The 24,810-nt window shown below is 38.4% G+C and overlaps 1 protein-coding gene across 11 annotated transcripts in view; it reads left to right on the top strand.

Moving 5' to 3' along the window:
• The window catches only part of TIAM2 (TIAM Rac1 associated GEF 2), a 184,353-nt gene that overhangs the window by 102,285 nt on the left and 57,258 nt on the right, over window positions 1–24,810 (top strand). For 10 of the 11 annotated variants that reach the window (XM_064509123.1, XM_026122235.2, XM_064509125.1 and 7 more), the window contains 6 exons: window positions 9,346–9,531; window positions 10,731–10,877; window positions 14,595–14,657; window positions 19,983–20,150; window positions 22,756–22,860; window positions 23,342–23,420. In XM_064509123.1, the coding sequence (XP_064365193.1) occupies window positions 9,346–9,531; window positions 10,731–10,877; window positions 14,595–14,657; window positions 19,983–20,150; window positions 22,756–22,860; window positions 23,342–23,420 (748 nt within the window). The remainder of the gene's footprint in view (window positions 1–9,345; window positions 9,532–10,730; window positions 10,878–14,594; window positions 14,658–19,982; window positions 20,151–22,755; window positions 22,861–23,341; window positions 23,421–24,810) is intronic. The other variant, XM_064509128.1, reaches the window with a different exon arrangement.

The following is a 24,810-nucleotide window of genomic DNA, read 5'->3' as shown; positions in this document are numbered from 1 at the left end:
ATTGCTCAGATATTTATAGTTTCCATGTCACGTATTTCATGGTCTAGAGCCTAGTGAGATAAATAGAGGAGGAAAACTCATAAACATTCCTTTATTGCAGCGGGTTTTGAGACCTAGAATATACAGATTTCTAGAACTGCTGTAGTGCTTCCTGTGGCCTGTGACGCACTGAAGAAAAATCTTAATGCATATTAATTTAATTAATTTACCCATCTGTTAATCCTGATAGTAGCAGTCTATTTAGATCCATCTAAACACTACTCAGGATGTTGTCTTAATTTCTGCTAATTAGATGTTCCATCCTTGAACAATCACCATTGTTTTCCAGGCCAGTCCCAGCAAGAAGTTGGCTGCATTCTGTTATAACCGAAATCTATCACTAGGGCTGCAGAAGATTTATTCCTGTTAATCTTCTGTCTATGGATTTCTCAAGACATTGAATGAGGTCAAAACAGTGAGACGGAGAGCGAGATGGATCGTTAGCAAACATCCCGTAGTTAGCAAACAATGAATTTATAATGAGTCTTTTCTCCAGTCTTCCTCCCTTTGATCTCTGTAAATCTCTTGCTACAACTGCTAAAGGTTTGTTGGCAAAGTCACTTCAAAGAAAAGTCAATAGATAACCAGGTTTCCTAATCTTTTGATTTAAATATTTCAGAGATATTTTTTTTAAATCTTGATATAATTAGTAAGCAAGAATTCTTAATATAATTAGTAAACCATCAATTTTGAAAAAACATTGTTTCTGGGGGAAAAGTTTGCATGTACGTAGCTCAGTTGTTTAATAAGTAGTTGTTTAGTTGTCTTTTGCACACTTTGAGAAACAAGAGGAATGTAAATTCCAGGTTTTTTTTTATTTAGGTTTGATGGTGTTGTCAGCTGCATGGGAGTTAGGAGTCGTCCATGGTGAAGTACAGTGTATTGCAGATACTGTAGCTTACAAGCATGCCATACATCCCATTCCAGAAGACTTCACTGGTGATATTTTAAGTTTGGGGGGTGTCACTGGAAGTACTATGATTGACTTCAGAAGGATCAGTATGTTCTTTATGTGACTAGATGAAGCACAACCTACATTTTAATTTTTTTGCATTAGAGATTATCTGGGGAATTGCGAATTCTAAATCATCTCTCCGTTGCCTTGCTCTTTCTCAGGAAAACAATCACCAACCTCGAGTTTCTATTTTCTTTTACATTTGTGTTGATTTAAAACCAGTACTTCTCTGCTGCACACTTAGGAATTCACAAGGCTTTACAAGCATGCAAAACCCTTTCTTGTCTCACAGTTAGCATCACTTAAAAGGCAGTTGCAGTAAGGAAACCTGGACTTTTAAAATAGCCACGCATATTTAAAAGTACACATATGTTTCTTTCTTGTGTCCAGAAGGTGGACTGGAGAGGCTGGAGTTTGATGCTACTTTTTTATTTAATGGATTTGCAGGCTAGCATTTGATAAAGTTAGCTCTAAACAGAAGTGCAAATGGACAATATACACAGAAAATGTTGGTTCTCTAGAGAAATTGCTGTTTTAGAAACTTGATGCTATAGGACTGGTTGAGAAAAGTTTTCAGCCTTGCAGCCTAGATCAGTTATTCCCTCTGTCTGGGTTCACTGGTCCCATAATAATAGATTTAGGAGTTGTGCAAGAGCAAATGGCAGCCCTTCACATAGCTTTTGAGGTATTTGGCAGTTTAGAAGAGAACAAAGAAGCATCCGCTGTAGCAGTGTACATATACCAACTAGTCCCAATAGGCCACTGGCACCATGGCTGGAAATCCCAGGTCTGCACATACTACCTTTACAGCTCTGGCAACCACGTGTGTTTCTATTACTATCTGCAATAAATATGCTGTGGGTGGTGGTATTCCCTCACGGTGCAATTTCTCTCCAAACCCCAAGTGAATTGGTACAAAAGGTAGCATGTTTGAAAATCCCACGGTGCTGAGATTCATTTCAAACCCTGTGGAGTCACAGTCTTTTATAAATGTTAGCTGTTTAACCTAGTAGAGAAGTAACAGTATTGTGGAGCCCTGTCTAACTGCCACGGAAGTCACTGAAAAGCATTATTAGCCTTTATTCAGAGCTTTTTAAACAAAATATTGCACATTAAGTCAGAAGTGGGGCTGCTTCTGCCGACAGAACGCTATTTAATGGAATGGAAACTCTACCTCACAGTGAGGGCAACACCGCTCTTGCTGTGTTTATTCATGTACTTGATGCTTTTCTATTGTCTCATTTTAGAACAATAATATGAATAATAGTTGCTTGAAAGCATTCTGGGCTTTTCTCTTCAAATTTTAATATATTAGTATAATAATGTTTTCCAAGCTATTTGGAGTTATCTGACATGATTCATATTTTCTGTGCACATGATACTTAACTTACTTATCAGATGAGTTATGAACATAGCTATTTACTTGCAGGCACTGAAATGATGAAGCATTAATGAGAAGAACAGGCACATGCTTTGAGATAATTTTCAGTGGAGTTTTCCTATCTTTCCTCCAACCAAAAATAGTTTATCTGTCACTGTAAAAATCCAAATAAGGAGACCAATAAGATGGTACTCTCCTTACTCCAAGTACTGATGAAATCCATTAGTACCTTTCTTCTCTTCCCTGTGGTGGCCTCTGTTTTTTTTTACACAGTGGGTAACTTAATTACTTTTTTCTTTAAAATGTAACTGATTTTTTATCTTTTCTCTGACTAAAACTTTTATGATGATGACTGGAATAGTTTTGGGAATTTTATTCCCCAGGCTTCAAGATGCCAAATTTCATGTTTTCATTTTCCGTAGAGATTCTGATGAAATATTTTATAACATTCAAGTGAGAACTCAAAACAACCACCCTCAAAGAGAATCTTTTCATAGAGCTTTGCTAGCGCTTGCCAGTTTTGCTGCACACAAATTCAACTTTAACTGCAATACATAGTTACTTTTTTTTTTTCTTCTATGTCCTCCTAAATTAACAAATATTATATAAAGTTGTTATGACAGTTCTTCCGTTTGGGTGGTCTTTGAACTGGCTACAGCATAGCTTTGCTTTCTCATTGGAGGGGTTCAGTTCTGTTCTTTTTAGGTGTTACTCTCCAATATAAGAGCCATTCCATTCCAATATCCTCTCTCCATTATTGGGAAAAGCCTTTTCTTTTTGTAGTAGCCCATTCCTATGGAAGGAAGGGAGCCGGAAGCCAGGAAGGCTGAGGAAGGTCACCTCCCTTCTCCTCACTATTGTAACTTCCATTTTGCAGATGGGTGAATTTCCATCTTCCTTTCACAAAGATTTAATATAAAGTAATGAATAAACTATTACTGAATGGAGAGTTGCACAGAGCTGTCTCATAGGGTGAAGCCAGTGAGGGGGTACACAGGAATGGCTGGTGTCTCTGTTTGTAGGGGAAGGGGCAGTTGGATAATAACATTCAGGGGCTTTCTTAAGTATATTCATAACTATAACATGCATGTAGTATTGCCAGTTTCAGTCATATTATTGACATGATTAAAAATGCATGCTGGAGCTCTTCCATGTATCAGGCCTTGATACTGGTTTTAGGAAAAGGATTTCTTCTACCTATTTTGCTTAGACAGGGAGAAAATTCTGTCCTTCCAAACAGAGGGATGGCATTAGTAGTAAGAAGTTATTATTGTCTTATTTCAGGGAGTTTTCTTAACTGTTTCATTAAGTCACTAGGCAGATGGAACATAAAGGTTATCACTGATTGCATATCGTTGTTTTAGTCTATTACGTTCTATTCTTTATTTTAAAAAAGCTTAAAGTTATAACAGTATCTTTGTAATGGGCTTTATAATAATGGGACTTTGAGGAGAGTGACATTTGTGATCCTCCAGGTTTGCTTTAGGAAGTAATGGCAATAAAAATCTTTTCCCTGTCCCCAGATACTGAATGACTCATGTATGCAGATGGGTACAATATGACTTGTGTCTGAGAAATGGGGACTGGATTGCAAAGAGTTTGGTGTTGTTTGTTAGGTGGTTGAAAAGCTGTTCATGTAAAACTGCAGCAGAAGTTGCTTTTAAATCCACAGTGTTCCCTAGATCAGCTTGCAGAAATGCTTTCAATCTGGAGAGAACAAGTTCTGTAGGGGAAAATCCTGAATTTCTCATTGCTGTAGATAGCGAGTTGCATCAGTAAGGATCTCATACTTCTGTGTGGTACAGGAACTTTTACTGAATCAAATCACTTTTAAAGTCTTACGCACTGAGAGAATGCCCTGCTCCCTGTGCATCTTTTCTTTTTTGTTACTTTAAATAAGTGCAAAGTGGAAAACTGGTGGTTTTTTTTTCAGATGAGCTATCCAGGAAGCTTTTTGCTTCATGCTCCCTCCCTTTTTAGGAAAATGGTGGATTTTTCCTATACTTCCTTAAGGTATTCCTCTTTTGAGTCAGTACAGTGTCATTTCTGGCACCGCTTTCAGCCATTCACATATGCTTTTTTCAGCCATTCACATTTTGCTTTTATTATACTGAGTTCTGCTACTTTGTGCAGAACTTGTTTAAAACAAACAGAAAACAAAATCAGAAAATGAAAACCAAAAACCCCAGTGAAGAGCAGTTCTTGGGATGCTGTTTGCAGTATAGCATATGACGGGCCAGAAGCTGGGGACACCACTGGGCACCTGGAGCTCCAGCGACTGTCCCCATCCCTGCTGAGGAGTGTCAGGGTCCTCTCTTTGCAGTCTGTGAACACCTGGAAATTTGTTAGTGGAGGTGGAGATGCCATTAGAAGTTTCACATACAGAGAAGATGGTGTAGCACATAGGAACTCTTCTTCCCTAATCACTTCGTGTAACCTCCTAAGAAGTATTTAATGGATCGCCAAACCACATGCTGGAAAATCTGTGCTGTCTGTTCTGACGGTATTTACCCTTTGCCTTCCCCAACCTGCTACTTTGGAGTATGGCTATAGCAAATCTCACCGGGTTATTGAATTAGTAAAGGCCAGCTTTCTAGCATCTTCCTTTAGCTCATCTGTTTGTGTGATTTAAAATTTAATTATTTTTATGATGGTTTCTTACTGTCTTAATCGATTTTTCACAAATGGCTACTTATGAGCTGAAACCAGTCCTTACTGCCAAACTACTTACCATGTCGTAGTTACTTTGTTAGTTAACTTTTGAAACTTCATTCCTGGACTAATTCTCTTGCAAAAATTAATCCCTTCACTTACCACTCCCCACATAGTTACTACCCTGTCCCTATACCAGATGTCCTTGGCTTAATTTCTCCTGGTGGCCCAGACTAAATCATTCATGGTCCTAATTCTTAGAGCTCCTCACCTTTTACTCCTTTATACCAGTCTGCCATAGTCTCCTTTTTTCTACCTACCTTATATGGATGGTGTGAGTCTGAATAAATTAATTTTGATGGCCCCTCATTGTCTTTCTCCAAGGCTCTCTCCTGTTGCCACTAAACCCAGCAATCCTTTCCTAACACTTGCCTGTACCGAGAATGACATCATCCCTCTTTCCTCACCTCCTTTAATGCCTTTTCTATAAATTTGCATGAAGGTTTTTAAACTATGCTTGAAACTTTAGAAGAAAGGGTTTTGGATGCTCTAGCTTACAATGAAGGCAGGCAGTCTATCCGGCTTCCCCTTTCTTCTAGTTACAAGTGATGATAGCTAAGCAGGTCATAAGGGGTGCTGACTGGCATGCCCCACGTTGGGCTATGTATCTCTTATCTATTTGTGGGACCACTTATTATTGCTGTTAGCCTTTGCCACCCATACCCATTCCCATTCTCATTTTGTCTGGTGCATCCACTTTTTCCCATTTGCTTTAGAACAGATTTCAAAAGGCCATTTTGTATATGCACGATGAGGTTAAATCCTTGAGCTTTCTTTCAGGCAGTCCTCCCACGTGGGTCAGAAATTTGCCACACACAATGGCAGAAAAAGGACTGCAGCATCCAGGCTGTAAATTAACTTCATGGAGCAGGTCGTACTGTACTTTGAAGTTGTTGCTTTTTATATTGTGAGCTTCCCCCGTTTAGTCTTCAAGGATATAAATCTTAGGAAGAATTATCATAGTTTAAAAGGTTTAGACAAATAGCAGCTGGTATTGGTTCGTGGTCTCCAATTGGTTCCAGACATCCCTGGTTTTGATAAGACTGCAAGACAATCCCAGAAATTCCCTGCCCACAGCTTTTGCTAATGCCATTAAATGTAACATCATGATTACTCCTGCTTTTGGAGCTGATTAACTAGCATCCTGCATGGCTGCTAAATGCTGTAATTTAATCATTTCTTTAGAATGTCCTCATGTTGTACCCCACTCCCCATTCTTAGATTATCTTTATTTTAAAATATGTCTTAGTAAAAATGTTAATCAGGATTTTGAGGAAGGCCTCAGGAACACATAAATGCTTGTGTTCAGCTTCCTTTCAATAGAAACTGGATGCCCCACTCCAGCAGCACCCAGGGCAAGTCTTGTTCTGTTCCCGAGGTGTTCAAAGCTGGATTGGCTCTGTACCCATGGAGATGCCGTCCCAAAGGGAAGCACTTCACTTTAGCTTGCAGCTTTTGGCTGTGTGGAAAGCTGACAACATGTTTTTGTTCTAGTTGGGTGTCACCACACAGAGAAACAGATAGGGACAAAACGTCTTGTTGGAATTGTCCAGTGCACAAGGTACTGGAAAATGGAAAAGTATTCTGTTACGGGTGCCTGCGAGAAAAAGAATACAAAGTAAAGAATCAGATAAACCCAGAAAAAAATAATTGTTATTTCTGAGGGTGCATGTTTTTAGTGTCTGTGGTGAGAGATTAGATGAGGGCACCTTCATTAGGTATATATTTCTGTCCTTTCTCTGTGGACTTCTGTGAGTTGTTCACATTGTGGTCTTTTGTAATCTCTGTCTTTTATGTTTAGAATATTCCTCGAAAGATTTTTTTTTCTTTTTCTATCAGTATAACATAAATGATAATTTCGCATTCACAGATGATACAAAACTGTATATTATCTTCCCTTCCCTTTTTTCACCCACACTGTGCCAAAAAGATTGCCTCTTGCTGTAGCTGTAACTAATGCCACAGCTTGTGAGCACATGTGTAAGGAAGCCAGAATAGACAGCGTCTCCGTCAGTTGTAGTACGAGCCTAAGCACCATTTTGTTAACAGGGCCTTTTACACTCTTGCATTGCTCCACCTTTTCATTGGGGAAAGCAAGAGTTTGAGTCTAAACACAAAGGTTAATGCATTGGCTAATCAACTGCTTTGGATTCCCTACATGACATGAAAAAGGTGCTTCACCCATGAACACAGACGTTCCTTGTCGCATTCACTGGAGACATCCTATAGTGCCTCCACATACAAGACCATTTAAATACCAAGAATAAGAATTTTTTAAAAAATCCACTACCATGGGAAATGGTCATTTTCCAGCTCACTGAAGCCTGACAATTAAAGTAAACATTTAGAGAACACAATATGGGGTATGTTTCAAGAAGGCAGTAACCTATACTTTCCTTAACAGTTCTCTAAAATTGACTTGTTTGGAAGGCTGGGTGTCTCATGCCAGCATGCCTGTGGCAGTTCATGCCTTGTTGGTTGTGTTTCTGCTGGTGGTAATGTTCCTGACCTCTCATGCAGGTTTCTGCAAGTGAGATGTACCCAAATTTTAAGCATCTGTGCAAAGTTAGGTGGCATCAGCTGTAATGAAGAAGTGTCTCAAAAGTAAACCAGCAGGTTAGCAATGATGGGAAAAAAGAAGTTTCAAGAGAGCTAGGTGTAGTTTAAAACAGAAAGAAAAAGCTTCTCACAAGAAATTTAGAATACTAGTTGCTTTATTTTTAGTGAATAATATTTTTGTTTGCACTCCTGTCTCTGTCACTCACAATGTAATAAGGAGGAGGGGCCCTCAAACAAAAAAATGGTGAACAGCCTCTTTGAAGCCTCTTCCTGAAGTTTGCTACTAGAAAACAGTGTGCAGGAGAAGCCAAAAAATTTTCTGGAAGACTGCCGAGGCAAGATGTGTTTAATGGTTGTGATATTTGGCAGCATTATAAGGAAACTGAACTGATTTTGCTTCAACGAGCCTACAGGTCATATCGTTCACCTTGGCTTTTTATGGGTTTTATGAACTTGTTTTCTACCTCATAAAGGTGCTTGTCCCAACCATGATTATTCTAAATTTAAGGTGATAAAGTCCTGTACACACAAGTAAGGTGCGTCAGTGAAAGGTATGAAGTCAATACACACTAGAGAAAACATAATAAACTTCCTCTACACCCTCGACCCTCCCAGTTAAAAGCTAACATTCAGCAATCTGAGCTGACATCTGAAGGAGACCACTGTCAGGGGATTTTAACAATCCTGAGCTTATGTACGCGGACTTACTGCTTTTCCATGTGGCTGTGTCTAATATACTGAACACAGCTGCCCGTTTTATTTGTCATATTTATCAGTATTAATGTATATTGTACACTGTGAGGCAGATTTTAACTGCAACTACCAATCTGTGAATTGGGAAAATGAAATGACTTCTGTGCAGTATGTAAAAGTATGCATTTGTGTGGATAAGTGTGTATATACACAACCACTGACTTAAAATTTGTCCTTTCAGACTTGATTCAGAACTTAGCTCATCGAAGTATATATTTGCATCCCTTCAGTTTCCTAATTTTACATTAAAATTGGCTTAAGGTATCTGTTATATATACATGTATCTGTGTTACATCTATCTAATATTGCATAAAGGGTACGTATGCATTCTTGTCTGGATCCAGTAATATGTACTGGGCAAATATAACCCATTTTTGGAGTCTGCCTGAGTGTAACCATATCTTACCTATTAAACAGACAAAGAACCATACATGCTTGCGTTGCCTGTATCATCTCCTGTTTACAGATAGAGAGGCCATGGGAAGAGTATTGAAGACATGAATGGAACCTATCAGTGTAGCTGCTTTATTTACTGAATTAATGTAGCCATGCGTGCTTTCAGCCAGCCAGCTATGCAATCTAAGCTCGTAAAACTGAAGGAAACAAAGCTAATCTCCAAAAAAGAAAAAAAAAAAAGCCTTCATGAACCACAGGGTTATGTTTTTATGTAACTGCTTTTGTGGCTATCGAACTACCCGAAGTTCATGGTATGTTCATCTTGTCAGTATGCGTTTAAGACCACCAGCTTTGTTTTATTTCAAGCCATCTTTTGAGTTGTTGTAACACAATATGACTGAATGTGTTTTGGCAGGGAATAACTAATCTAATCCATATACTACCAGATGAAAGTAATTTACTATGGGTTTGTGGAAGAGCTCAAATTTTCAGTGCAGCCCACAGAGACATTTTTTCCCCCTTTTAATTGTCCCTTTTTATAACTAAATAGATCCAGCAATGGGAACAGAACCTGGAAAAATTCAACATGGACCTTTTCCGAATGAGATGTTACCTAGCCAGTTTGCAAGGTGGGGAGCTCCCAAACCCAAAGAGTCTTTTGGCTGCTGCCAGTCGTCCTTCAAAATTGGCCCTGGGGAGGCTCGGCATCTTCTCTGTCTCATCCTTCCATGCACTGGTAAGTCTGAATGCATTTCATGGGTATGTAACATAAAGCCAACATTAATATTATATGTATATGTGGAATTGTGCTAGGATAATTCATGGTTGCACCTACATGCACTGTCCATACAGCCTTGCTCCTTTCTGCCGGTTCCTTGGCTGCAACTAATTTTCTTCCCTAGGGACAGACTTTGAAACCATGAGGATATGGCCGTGACTTTTTTTCGGCCCCTGGGGACTCCAGAAGTGGCTACTTTTGACTTCTATCTAAAAAAGAAACAAAACAGAGTACTTTTCAGATGTAAACAAGTCAATGTGTTGAAATTTTGTCACTGCAATTTCACCCTCATCGGTGCATAGGAGCTTAATCACTTAGAGTGAAATAAACCTAAAGCTGAAATTTCCAGAATTGATTCTGGTCCGTCTGGGTTGATCTGATAATTTTTGGAGATCCCAGAAGGCTCATTTTTTGGAAACAGTTTGGTACCCTTTGTTTGAAAAGAGAGTGTTTTTAGAATAGGCCAAAACTGGAGGCAATCCAAAATTATAAGTCACTTTTGAGAACTGTGGCCTGTGTTTGCAAAGATTAATGAGGAAGATCCTCAGCTGCTGTAAGCTGTTGTCACTATGTTGGCTTCAAGTGAACTATGGCAATAACAGATTTGCCTTTGCTCTTTAACCTTAGAGGGCTGTGAGGCTGATTTTTGCAGGGAAGGCTAGGTCACATATGCTGCACAAGTCAGATTGAATGGTAGTCCTGAAAGTCGATTCAGGGAATGCATTTATTTCTGCCACTATTTTTATCTGTGTGGTTTGGGTCATTGCTTGTTAATAACATAATGCTGCAGCATGTTTATCTCCTATGTTTGGGAATTCTGAGAGTTTTCCTCCCTCCAGGAATTTCATCTCGAAATCACTGGTTGTCATTCTTCCTGAAAGTCTTTTCATTAAGTTCTTTTGTTGTACAGAGCAATACTTTCTCAGTTCCTCTCTTCATGTGACCTTCTAAGTTTGCTCCATGACATAAAATACATTCTAACTCCAACTGAATACCAAAAGAAGCAGCAGAAAGTTTAAAGCACTGTCCCTACATCTTGGCATGTTATATTAAGATGAACTGAAGTAACTCTCATTTGATGCCTCAAATTGAAATAACTGTAGTTATTTTGCTCCTATGAAAGTGATATAGGAAGGCCTGTCTGTATGTTTAAATAGATCTGCTCCAGGGATGAAGCTGCCCTCAGGAAGCGTACCCTGTCTCTGTCACAAAGAGTCCGAAGTAAGAAGGGTTTATTTTCTTCACTAAAAGGACTGGACACATTGGCAAGAAAAGGAAAAGAAAAGCGACCTTCCATAACTCAGGTAGAAGTCATTTGCTGGGATCTAGGACACATTGAAAGGCTTATTTTTAATGGGGCCTCGTTCTGTGAGACCCTGTTGGTGCATGGGGTAGGAGACGTCGCCTGTCCATCAGAGTTGCGATTGCAATTTCAGTAGACGAGGCAGACTCACAGTGGGAGTATTCACTTTGTAAGAGGCGTTACTATATATCTAATTTTGGATTGCTTTGTGTTGAATAAGATTGGTGAGTGGGAGGTTTTGACCCAAATGGGCTAGCTGATTATCAGCAGTGCAAGACCGTTGGGTTTGAATTTGGCCAGACTGCAAACTATTTGGGACTAGGGTTTCTTAGGAGACACATGGTATGCACAGCCCTTAAGACAGTGTTGTACTGACCTACGACTGGGACTCTGAAGTACATTGCAATTTAAACACAGAATAACACATGTCAGTCTGCAAGTGAGAAGAGGAGTGACTGATGCACCTTTTGGCATGACTTTTTATGGGGGGATGTGCAAAGCAGCATGTGCTGCCTGGAAGTACTTTTTAGCCAAAAGGAGACTGCTGTCATACAGAAGGCCTGTTTTCCTGTTGTCTAGATAACTGACACAGCTTTATTAGTCAGCTTACACCAGCTGAAGGCTTGGCACAGGTTTGTCTTGTCGGAGCACATGGGCCCAAGAAGAGAAAGGCTGTGCCAGCACCTCCAGCCAGTCTCATGCATGCCAGCACTTGAGGACTGTGTTCCTGCTTATGAAATCACTAGCATCTCACAGGATCATTTTCTGTTTATGAAACAAATGACCTGTGCATATATTCAGTGTAAACCTCACACTTCAGGAGTCTGTTTCCACATTTAAAACAAAATTAAATAAACAAAAGGTCACAGCCTTTTCCCCTGAAATACAGTAAATATGAGCAGTGACACTTCCATGGCTGTTACCCAGAAGGTGTACGCATGCACCCACACTCAGAGCACTATTCTCTTCACTAGCCTTTGCCATGTCTGCAGTATCTACTGCAAAACAGTATTTTGTGCATTGTTCATTAGATAACATTGTTCCTAGGTCTTGTATTTTGATTTTCTTGTCAAAATCTACACTCATTTGGCAGTCAAAAATTGGCTACTGTTACATATGTATGGCAATTTGCTTTTGGAATATTTAAACATGCCTATCCATATTCATATCACAGTAGTCCAAGAGCTGACGCAACAGCTTTAGTGTTGCAAAATAACATAGCAGGGTTTTCTGGTCAAGCAGTTTATATTCTTCATGGGTAAATATTTATCTACATGTTAAACTGAGATAAAGTTCTTTGGGTAGCTCTTATGCGCTATAGTGTATCAATAGAAATGTGTTTATGTGATGAAGCTGACAAAGAATAAAAATTCAACTCTGCCTTATGAAAGAGGAAGCTGAAGCGGAAATTTTCTCCAAATAATCATTTTCACATGTTTTCCCCAGTATGCTGACAGATGAGGCTGATCTGCAAGTCCTACACCTCTGTTCTGCTATTAATGGTGGGCCTGAGGAAATGGATGTTGTGCTCCTTAGCTCTGTTCCCAGCCAAGATGATACCTCTCACTGTCTTAAGCGCGTGATATGTTCGTCTGTGTGCTTTATAGCCCACGGAAGGGATTCTGTGGCACTCAGAGAAAGGCAAATCATATTTCCATGGCAAGGAGAGGAGAATGGCGCTGTCCTCCCCGGCGCTTTTCAGTGGGCAGAGGAGGGAACCAAGGCATGGGCAGAGGTGCCCCTCTGCCAAGCGCTCCTGCCCACCTGGGGAAGATAGGGGGAAAGGCTTTGCTCATCTTGTTTATTCCAAAGCTTGCAACCAGCTGGCCCCAAAAGGTGATGGTTTTCAACCACAAGCTCAGGTTTTTATATTTTTTTCATTTGTTTTATTAAACATCCTACAATAAAATTAAGGAAATGTAAATGCTGAGTATTGCATATGAGTAACACTGGGCTATGACTCATACCTATAAAAGTGAAGAATTTTTAAGAGCATGGGTTAAAACACTGACCCACTCTAGAAAGTGGCTGAAAAGGGAAGCGACATCATTGCTCAGATATCTGTGTATGCACATAACTGTATTTGTATATCAAAATCAGAATGGGCCTGAGGCTACGTTTCTTGTGCTCTTTTGACCGACTGAGAAAAATTGGGTTAAGCAGAAGAGTGGAGCTTAATTCTCAGCCTATTGTGCTCTGATGTCTGTCTCAAACAATAGGTTAAAAATGTGGCATTTTCTTGCTTTCATGGATTTAATTAAAGTTTATTTGCCTCAGGTTGGTATGATGTTATCTACACTACTCTAGCTACAAATTCAGATGGTACAGTCTGGAACATTGCTGTGTCAGATATTTTAAATTTTATTTTAATTTCAATTTTATGTTATTAATAAAAATTAATAAATAAAAGATACCGAATTTCTATGCTGGAAGGCTTTTGTAAACATTAATGAAGTGGCTCAGTCTTTTTAGAAACCAGTTAATAAAACTGAACTGTAGCAGATGGGGGATGTCTAGGCACACATTATCCTTAGTTTCTTAAATGCTTGTCTGCTTTCTTGAGTCTAAATGATAAACTGTTTTGAAAAATCATAAACAATAAAATACTTTGACTACATCTGTGGGTGAGATGAGGAAAAGTAAGTTCAAAAATGACGCCCTTTATTCACATTGTCAGAAACAGTCTTTCTATGGAATGTTAAGAGAGAGTTTGTCATTGTCTTGGATTATCCAAAGTCTCTTTCTAGGATGAAAAAAGAATTTTAAAAAGGAAAAGAAAAACTTAAACAAAAAGCTCAGATTTAAGTCTAATATTGTCCTGGTTTGTTCACTTCAGAAGGAGATGAAATTAAAGCTGTTCATATTTGTGTTTTAGGGAGGATAACAGTATTACCTGCAAATCTCAAGATCATGTGTAAATTATGTAGATCTATCTGCACGTTTATACAACTCTTATCACCAGAATATCTGATTGTATCTTTAGCCAAATAATGTTTTTTTTATTACATTAATAATCCCAACACCTTTGTGGGGTGCTAGTAATTTTGCCTTCTAAACAGGTGGGGAACTTAAGCCCTTGTCTAATTTCTTCACTTCCAAAGCAGACACAATATTAAGCTATTTTCATTACTTATTAGTGCTGGTATGGGGTCAAGCATGCCTTCAAAGCTAAAAGCTAAGCTAAAAGTTTTCATTGATAGTGTGAAGCTAACTGCTCAGGTACAAGAGAAGAAAAACTATAGGGTAGGGAGTTTTAGAAAACTGCAACACTGATTTGAAACAGTTCCTTTAAATAATTATGAGATTTGTAGCTATATCTATGACTATACCAAAGGTTGAAACTACAAGTTAAAGCATAGTGCATGATTTGAAGGTAAATGCCTTTTACGTTACCGCTAAAAGGTAGATAAGAAAGAGGAAGGAAAAAAGAAACAAGGTATGAATGCTTGTGTACATATTTGAATGTGAGCGTGAATATAGTCTGGAAGAAAAGACTTGCTTCAACTTTATTTATGGAAGGAGAATTGATATTTATTTAGTAGTTCTTCTAGTCAAAATAAAGTGATAAAAAGTACAAAAACATCTCTGGGGTTTAATAGTTTGATATATCTTTATTCATTTAGCTTTCATTTTTACTTAGTCACAATAATTTACCTAATACAGGTAAGAAATAAAGCTTTAATGTGCTGAACTTATTTATCTGTAATATTTTTAACAGATTTTTGATTCACCTGGAGGACATGGATTTGCTGGTGCCCAGAATTCAGCCAATTCTGCTGAGGTAAGATAAGCCTGTCTTTATTCTTCACCATCATGTTTTTAAATTCCTGAATATATGTCACTAAGTATATGGTGAGGCTGGTTCAGAAACCCAGCTGAGAATCATGAAACTTCAGCTAATTCTGCTAATGAAACCACATAATGAAAACATAAGTTTCTGAACATGTATGATAGCCTTTAAAAAAAAAAAAAGTTTCTTTGTAGCACTCAAGCCTACAGGCATACACTGTCTATATTTTTTAGGTTGGTGTCTGAGTCTGAGAGAGACAGAATTGGAAATGAGCTTGGTTGAAAGCCTCTTTCTTAGTGGAGCAAACCCCAAATTGCATTGTTCTGCTTTGCCTCAGATTAGTTCAACAAAACCTGTAAATTTTGAAAGTTAAGACAAATAAGTCTAAAGTCTACTTAGCATAGCAGCAGAAAAGTGTAAGTTAAGATATAACCAGGTATTGCTGAAGTAAGGAAGAGGAAGTGGTATCCTCCCAACTGCATTACCCAGTAAAACAGCTGCCTCTCAGTGCCATGCAAATACATCCTACATAGGAGGAGGTAGAGTGATTTCTCGTTCCTGCCATGCAGCGAGCAAATTGAGAGCATAAGAATCGTGATTCCTCTTAGTTTCCAAAGCATCCCTGGGGATAATATCACTGTCCTGCACTCTGGAAACAAAGCAGGACACTGTGAAATCCATTATCATATGCATATTGGATCACCAAGTTTTGCATATGTACTACAGAGCTTATACAGAATCATTCTGTCTTGGTAGGCTTGCGCAGATACTCTCCAATTAGAATATTCAGGTTTAATCTTGTGAATTGATTTCTCTTCTTGGTTTCATAATTAAGACAAATATACAAAACTTGAGTTTAATTATTCCTCTGGCGTATGATGTATTAACATCACTGGCATGGGATGATTCATGTTTTCTTGCAGATTCTGTTTCACAGAAAAGCAGAACAACGGAATTCCAAAGGCCTTCCCTTTAAAAAGGGATGGCAAGGGGGATCCTGAGGTTGGGCAGGCTTAATGTCTCATCAGAAATGGTAGCTGCAGTAATTGGGTACACCTGGTTCCTCATTCCCAAGAGCAGATTTCTCATGGTGTAAAACAAGGAAACTGTTTTGGGGGGTTGAGGGTTGGGGGTGGGGGAGCCTCTCGGCGTGGTGACAGAATTCCCCCACTTCTCATTGTTTGGTCTATGGAGAAGACCTGTCCATCTGTACACATGTGTTAGTGAAAATCAGGCTTAGGAGCAAACCGGCTGTTGAATCTGAGGCAAATCTGCTGACAGAGCACTGTAATAACAGTGCAGAAGAGCAGCTGCCAGGCAGAACACCTAGTCCAAAGAAATTAGAACACACCAATGTTAGTTGCTAGGTTTAGAGACTGTTTTGATTACAATATAACCAGATTTCTTTAATTGCAACATGCACCAGACTAAAAAGCGGATATTTGTCTTTTGACTTATCCTCCGTCCCTATTCCTCATTTGTTCCCTGAACCAGATATTCCTTTTATGTAGTTTAAAACTTAGAAGACTTAAAAAAAAAAAAAAAAAGCATACCACAATACTACACAGTACCCTTTCAGCTGAATTTGAATACCAAGTATTAGACAAAAAGTCAAAATCTGCATTTAAAATGAAATGCTACTCTTGAAAACGATTAACTATAATGAAGAGCTGAAATGAATCTCACGAGACAGGTTTGGACAAGGTTCATCATCTCATTTTTTTCTAATCTTTTTTTTGTGTGTGTGTACATGGTTTATTTTCCTATCAGTATTCATTTAATGGCCAGATAATAAAGCAAAAGCTGTTAGGGGCTTCTCCCCCTGACGGTAGCTAAACCTGTAAAGCTGTTTTGCCTCGTAAGAGTGCCTTTGCTTTTTGTGTGTATGTTGAAGAAAAATTTCAAAGCAAATAAGTTCATTTAGTTACTTGACTACTTGTCTGTTATTTCCTATCCCATTTGCTTTGCCATATACTCATGGGGTGAGAAAGTAGGTATTAAAAATCAGTCCTCTCTTTTAAAAATATAGTATAGTTATATGGGATTTCTGGGTGAAATATCTCCTGTGAAGAACACTCACAAATTCCACAAAAATGTACCATTGGCTGTGCATTTCACATCTCAGAAATAGCAAATACAGTTCATTCCTGTCAGGTCGTGTTAAAGCATGGAAGGATTCCGTTCCTCCTAACACTGAGAACAGAAAAAATCTCTTAGGTGCAACCCTCGGAGGTTTCTCCCAAAGCAGTTTCATACGAGGCACTCAATTTAGCCCTCCCTCAAGATGAGGAAGTTCACAGTGCCGACTAGCTGTTTGTGCCTACACTGCTCTCTGTAGGTCTTGTGTCCTCTAGCATAGCTCACTCTTGCCGAACCATTTTGAGGACATCCAGAGAGACATCCAGGTTTCAAAGGTGCAACAGGGGAGGAAGGAAGAGATCTGTTTCCTTTGATGCTAAGTCTGAGAAGGGAGAAGCTCTGGCTTCTTGACCCACTTCTCTTAACAGGGGTTATGTGTTATCCATAGTTACCGGATAAAAACACCTGAATTTGGGCAGTGGCTGGGAGCCCCACTCTGTGGGTAAAGGGCCCTGGCACAAGGGGCCAGGCTGAGGTCACCTGGATTCCAGGCACTTACAAAGTTTAGCAAAGTTGCTTTTCAAGACTAAAAAAAATTAATTTAGGTACTGAAGTGGAGCTCTGGATCTCAACCTTATTTCTAGACTTTTTTTTAATGAGAATTAAATATAGCATGGGCATTTTTAAGATCTTGACATTTTGATGAGTCATACGACAACTCAGAAGTGATTCATCGTAACTCTGAAAACCATTACTTTGGAATCAACCCAGTTTCATTGGCTGATTTTGAAGAAAAAGCAAAAACAGGATCAAAACTTTTATAAAATGCTACCTGAGGAGCGAATTACAAGTAGTGAAGTCTTCCAGGAAGCTATATTTTCCATGAAAATGATGATAAAAACAGGCAAAGAGTGGGGGAAATTATGAAGTAACCTATTGGTCCTTCAGCAACACTGTGGCACAATGTGTGACAGTCTGCAAATCCTGGCACGTATTGCTGGAAAATTGGATGGGTTATTATAACTTTGTGTGGCAAGGAATGAATGAACCATTGTAGTATTAGTCACTGCAAGCATAACAGGAAAAAAAACCTCTTTTCATGTCAGATTTTCTGAGATGGAAAATGTGGATGAAGCAACAGTATCTTCGCTACTGTTAAGGAACATATTTTTGTTTAATAAGAGAGAAATGAGTTTATCTCAAAGCTTATGCTTGAGCACCAGTCTACACAACAAAACAATGAAAACATCTTAGCTTGGTTGAAGAACTACCTATCTTGTGCTTAAAAGCTTCGGGGAGAAATAAGGTGGCCTTAAGCCTATTTTTCATCACCTTCATCCTCTAGGGTTTTTTTTTTCCCCTCTATCTTTGGTAGTAGTGAGATTTATTTCTATTGGACAGACTTGAAGAGCTCCTATTGCAGTACAATAAGCCATTTTGGTAATTACAAACCTCTGAACTTCTGGGAGCATCTTCCTAGCTCAGGCAACCTAGCTTCAGTTTTCCCTGAAAGAAGCCAACTGGGAATTAACAGTTTGACTCATTGCTTCTTAACTCTGGCAGTGTGTGTGCCTTGCCCTTTTTCATATCTGTCATTTACACTGTGGAAAAGAGGCCATCATTTATTCCCAGCCACTTGATTTAGTGCTTCCTGAGAGGACCACAGCTCTGCTGGAATTATCTCCTTAAACAACAGCAGTTTTATGAGCAGATCGGAACAACAGCCATTGAGGTGAAACTTCATTTGGTGTAAATTTCAACAGTCCCTGGATTGCAGTAGCATAACATGATTCCTATATAGTAGGGGCTATATATTAGTAGGATTTCCATGGGCCAATGCTAATTAATACTTCATTTCCAAGCTAGTTACAGTGGATAGTTGAGCAATAGGTATATGATTCTTGAATGCCATTAGCTGATTATTATATTCTAACAAAACCAGTGTTACTCTTGCATAAAGTTATTACAGTGCCATACTCTGGTTTGGCTACAACCTGAATTTCTGCATTGTTTGGTCATTGCTGGAATAGGACTGCTTATCGTTTTTACAGCCGCAGTTGTTATTTGGAAAACAAAAATAATATTGGTTGCTTTGTTGCTACTGGTAGATTGTTGTCAATAACTTTGCTGCCTGCAGCAAGGGAGGAAGCAGTTGCCATTTAGTGATTTTATTGGAGCTTTTAATTGCAATGCACCATTGGGCTTGTGTCCCTGCAGAGTCAGGAGGAAGAATTGCAGCATATGTGTATGCAACCCCCCTCAGCAAACAAAAAACCAGCAACAAACAGAGATAGGCACAATTCAGCCTAAGATGTGTCATGAATTACAGTTCTGCCACTTTAATAGGTTATTGTCCCTTTCCATTGACTGTAAAGGGAATTCACGGAGACTGTCTGTATACTTAAATGCCTTGGTGGGGGCAGTGAGGTGCTGTATAGGCAGACCCAAATATATAGGTGAAACTTCAAGTTCAGAACAGGTCTCAGTGATTTTCTTCTTCTTGTGTGGCTTGCTTTGAAACGTCTACCCTGAAGTGCATTGCAGAAGAAAGTGTAAAAATGAAGGGTGAGAAAGTAACAAGGATTTTATTTGGGATGGATGTTGTATTAGATCAAGCTGAGTGGCTTTTGAATGAGTGTGAATGCAAATCAAAATGCTAAACAAGCAAATACCTTACACTACCTATGAAACAATATGATCTTAAACTGTAAATAGAATAGGAACACTTTAGTCCTGTTGTGGACCTTTATTTTGCTGTTGCAAGCCTTGCTCTACAGCGCTCTCTGCTGGAAGTTTACTGTGTTATCATTTTCTGTCAAAATTTTAGCAATCTTTGTTTTTTGTATTTGTTAATTAGCTAAAAATTGTAGGAGTTGGTTCTTCTTAAGAAATTTTACCCACTGAGATATATTATACAGCAGCTATGTATTTTCATTTAGAGATAAATCAATATAATAATGCCCATAATGGGAATGCAGTGGAAATATAATCCATTCTCAAGAAGATCTGTACTGCTCATGATGATGGTGATGGTGAATGAGAACAGATAACAGATCTTAGTCCCTTTCTTGCCATGAGAAAATACATAATACCATGTCTGAAAATATGGTGGTTCATATCCACTGCAAATTGCCAATATAATTCTACTTACTGTGTTTTGGGGTTTTTTTTTTGTTTTTTTTTGTTTTTTTTTTTCCAAACATCCACAACAGTTTTAAATTTCTCCCTTATTTTCAGCAGCAAGTTGATGAATTCTTGAATGTGTACAGCTCAGTGCCGGAGAGCATCCAGAAGGAGAGTGCTTGGGAAACACAAACCTATGTTCATTTTTGTGATGGCCAAGGAGTGGCATTAACCCTCAAGCCAGAACACAGAGTGGAAGATGTTTTGTCTTTGGCATGCAAGGTATTCAATTTTCAGGCACAACTGTGCATTGTTAATAGTTGTGGGATATGAAAGGAATATAATATATTCGAGGACACCTAAAGAGTGACAGCATAATACCAGCGTCTCCCTGTCCCTGTATTAAGGCACGTTCTGAGTGTTTGGTCTGTTTCCTTCAGCAGTATTATTTATGTATTGTAGCCAAGGTAGCAGGGTCATGGAAAACTTCTCAAGTTACGTTGCTCAAGACAGTGCACAAAGAATCCTTAAAGAGCGGTGACAGTCTGCCAGGTCGTCAGTGCCTGGGAAATCTTAGCACGCGTCTAGTCTATGTTGTCATTCCAACAAACTGGGTTGTTCAGTGCAAATTAATCATAGAGGAATAATGGTGATTGGTTGAGTTAACACTATGAGATTGAGATATTTAAGACTGCTGTGATGAAAACTGTTGTGTAGGCTTGTTTCTTAAAGGACTCTTTTTTGCTTCTGATTAGCTAAATCCCACTTCTGCTTCTGAATTTCAAAGTTTGCATTCTGCTGTGAAAGGCAGTGCTTTAAATCTGAGGAGGGATTGCTATAGCTCTTGTGACAGAACTGAATCAGTGGTTAAAGGTAAAGTAGAAATACCAATCTTAACTACAGGAGAAAGATCAGCACCTCTAGAGCATCACAGCTTATCTGGGGCCATCGTCTTCACTCATGTCAGTGATTGAATTTGGCTCTGACTTCATGAATCAAATCACTTTTAAGTTATAAAAACAAACTTTTTGCAAAAAATAAATTTCACTCCCTACTTTCTGATAAGTGGTAAATACAGTTTACTTCACAAATAAAGGGGAGAAAACAAGGAGGAAGAAAAAGGAGTCTCACTCTGTACACAATGCAACTGCAGCTTAGACTAGTATGAAATTTCAGGTGAGTTAATACATCTGGCTTGAAGTAAATGAGTTATGAGGCTTCTAATGAAGGAAAGGCCCCAATTTAATGGCTATTTCTACCTGATAATGTAGTAAACAATAAAAGTTATGAAATGATACTAGTTTTAAAAAGTTTGAATGACCGATGGTTTATAAATCAAAACAAGCATGCTGATTTAGTCATGTCACACTGTATCTATGTAATGTCACTGAGAAGAAGTGATCTTCTCATTGTTTTCTCAGATGGACTGAATGCTGGAGAAGCTATTTATTCCCTAGTTTTACTTTTTAAAAATTGACTGTACCTGTCACATTAAAGGAATTTTGAGGCAGTATTTGGCCACGAGATGGCAGAGTAGAGCTGAAACGTATGGAAGTAGTTATGGTAACGTAGGACCCAAGAGAAAATAAAATTTACAAACGTAAAATTAAGTTGTAAAGTAAATTCCTTACCTCTCTCACTCCATCATTTCAAAATATCTGTAATTATAAAGCTTATTTTTAATCTTTTTATGTCTGTATCACTTGAAAATTTAGTTTAAAATTACTTGATTTTTCTTAAACATTTTTTCTGTTTTATTTTTTCTTTCTATTCTGTGTGTAAAGCTTTTCATAAGCATACTCTAACGCTGAATACTTTCTGCTCATCTTTCCTGGTTCTTTTCCTTCTTACATTTTCATTCTGCTCTGGTGAGTGTAAGGAATCTTTCTTCTTTAACAGAACATGTTTGAATGTTATGTGTAAAAGGATAAGGTTCAAAGGGTTGGTTCTTTTTTCATTCATGCTTTATGGGGTTTATGCTTTTGTCACTTCTGTTCTCCATCTGAGGCTTTCGGGTAGTACATACAGAAAAAAAATGTGCATTTCAGTATAATTGCTCAGGATATAGCACACATACAACCGTTACACATAATAAAAGGTTCAGCTAAGCACTACATAGTAGATTTAAGCTTTGTAAGCTGCAGAGATCTGTTAAAGAGTTTAAATAACTCTAATGGATGCATTATTTTTCCAGTTTTAGCAAAGTTGCTCTATTAATATGCTAAAGCAAAATACTTTGTGCAGTAGTCTCACTAGCATCCTGATTTTCAGAGATTCCCATCAAAGGCTCGGCACTTTCAGACAAATATCCTTTGGGAATACTCCCATATCCCTTTGACTTCCTGTTGAAACTGGATTTTTACTTTGTCCTCATGTGGTGAAAAAATAGGTGAAACTCTGAGTGTAGATGAAACCTGACAATAAAGTCCAATAAAGGCAAACCATTCCTCAGGGAATCTGCTTCCCATCCCACTCCTCACCTAGCAGCCCATACATGCATCTGCATTTTCTATGTCAGAAGAATAAGTTATTGGGCAGAACTGAGTCATTGAGAATAGTCACAGAAAAGATGATTGTGAGTGCAAGTTCAAAAAGACAGAAAAGAGTTGTAATATAGCTGGAAATATATAGCAGTGCTATGTTAATCTAATAGCCACGACATACTGTTTATGAAAAGATTTGGGAGGATTCTAAGAGAAAATGGAAATATTATGTCTGCCACAAAAACAGTTAGAAAATGACTTGCTGAAGACTGCTTTTGCATGATTTCTGAAGGCGTGTGTGTGTGTGAGGGAGAGAGGGAGAGAGAGAGAGAGAGAGAGACTTTGTCCTCTGGGACTCTGGAACTAAATAACGAATTCCAAAAACCGTTCTTTTTATTCCTTAGATGAAACAGCTGGAACCAAGACACTATGGCCTACAACTCAGAAGACTGGTTGATGAGAATACTGAGTATTGGGCTCCTGAACCGTATGAATACATAGTAGACCAGGAAAGTGTGACTCCTTTTAGATAAGGCTCCTTGATGTTTGCAGCTAAAGTTGAATTATCACCTATGAATATGCGTGATTTAGATCTAAAATAAGGTTTCAAAGCTGTTCCTGGATTGCATTCTGCCATCCTTATTCACAGAGGGCTGACTTCCTATCTGTGAAGAGATTCGGATTGCTAGGCACTACAAACACCTTCTTCAAGAACTGTTTGATGATTTAAGTGGGACTTGTGGTACGGATGTGAAGTGTCAGTCTCTACTCCAGGCTGCATTTTCCATGTTTAGCTTATTCTGCTTTTAGTCCCACTGATTTCAGTGATGCTTGCAGAGTAACAATCCTCTTCTTTGTGGAAGGATATCATATTTGAGCTCTTTATTGATGATAATAGTATTGTGCTTATTTCTCATGTTGTATCTTTGGGTTTTGATGCTTACAATTTCATAATTTGACAAATCATGTTACTGTTTTTTTTCCTAACAGATATATGATGAAATAGAAATTTGCCCATTAAGTGTTTATCACGTTCATCTTACAAAGACTGACAACAAAAGTGATTTTGGTAAGTTTAACCAGAATGCTTCCCAGGGATTTTTTTTTTTTATTCTTCTCCTTACTCACTTTTTGGGAGCCTTCTGTCTCTGAGAGCAGGCAGAGCCATCACTGATAGCTGAAAAATGGAGTCTACAAAGCACTTGAGCCAATCTAACAAAGACTTTAACCGGCTGTCTGTTTTACACCGACAAATGCATTTTTTATTTCTCCTTTTGGGAAAGATCTACTTTCTAATTCAGCTGTATGGGCAAAATAATTGAGTAAGTGTGGACTTGTCGGAAGACAGATGTCCCTTGCCAAGCTAAATACAATCAGTTAGGCCATGGCCGAGGACTGCCCCCTTTTTTTGGTAGTGGGTTGCTCTGTTGGCGCAATATCAACAGACTGTCCTTTGGTACAGATGCCGACAGGCTTTATTTTTTTTTTCCATGGGAGGTGGTTAAGTCTAAGAAAATTGTATTTCTTGCAAAATGTGAATCTTTTAGTCAGACTTCTGAAAAAGATGAGCAGAGCAGTAAACCAAAAAAAGATAATGAATTCAGATAGATAAAATACTGTGTGTGTGCGTGGGACAGAGAGAGGGACAGAATGGGGGATTTAGGGCTGCATTCATGCCTGTTGAAATCAGTGGCAGTTTATTGACTTTGTTGTCATTTTGATTGGGCCTTTCAACTGAAAGGTCTTTGGAATTAAAAAAAAAGCATCACTTCATGTCTTTTCATCCATTTTACTGGTCAGGCCCTATATACTGCATCAAATAAACACATTACAATTGAAACCTTACACTTTATTTGGTGGGAGTTTTGCTTCATTAAGGAGTACAGGTTTTATTGAATAGACAGGGAGAAAGGAAAAAGTTGGAAAAAGGAAAATGTGTTAACTGTGCGTGTAGAAGAGATGCAGGGAAAAAGAGGAATGGGGAAATAGGAGTTGCATTCCTGTGCAGTTTTGTAAGGTAGATCTGTGGTGTTCTTTACCTGCATGTTTGTTGGTATGAAATCTTTTTTCCTGGACAATCTCACTCACTGTTATATATGGATTTGCTATTTTATAGTTCAGGTTTCCAGTTTTTCGAAATATTTAAGACAACCCTAATCTGATGGAGATATTACAGAAATCACACTGAACTGTTTTGATATGTCATAGGGAGATGAGTTAGAAAGTATTTTTTTCAAAATACGAGGTGTCTTTTTACAGCTTATCATGATGTTTCCTGGGAGTTAAAAAGTCTTTAACTGTTTGTACAATGACTAAGACTTTATGTGGTAATTTCTTTATAATCTGTGGGTGTGGTTTTGTAACAAGTATCAACTGTCTGATTATGCAGAACCTACGAAGTATGCAAAATAAAATGATAAGTACCTCATATAAAGTTTATTTGATTGTGCTCTACCTTT

This window comes from Dromaius novaehollandiae, chromosome 3 (assembly GCF_036370855.1).
Source record: "Dromaius novaehollandiae isolate bDroNov1 chromosome 3, bDroNov1.hap1, whole genome shotgun sequence".
Classification (NCBI taxonomy): Eukaryota; Metazoa; Chordata; class Aves; order Casuariiformes; family Dromaiidae; genus Dromaius; species Dromaius novaehollandiae.
This window is presented reverse-complemented; position numbering and strand designations above follow the sequence as displayed.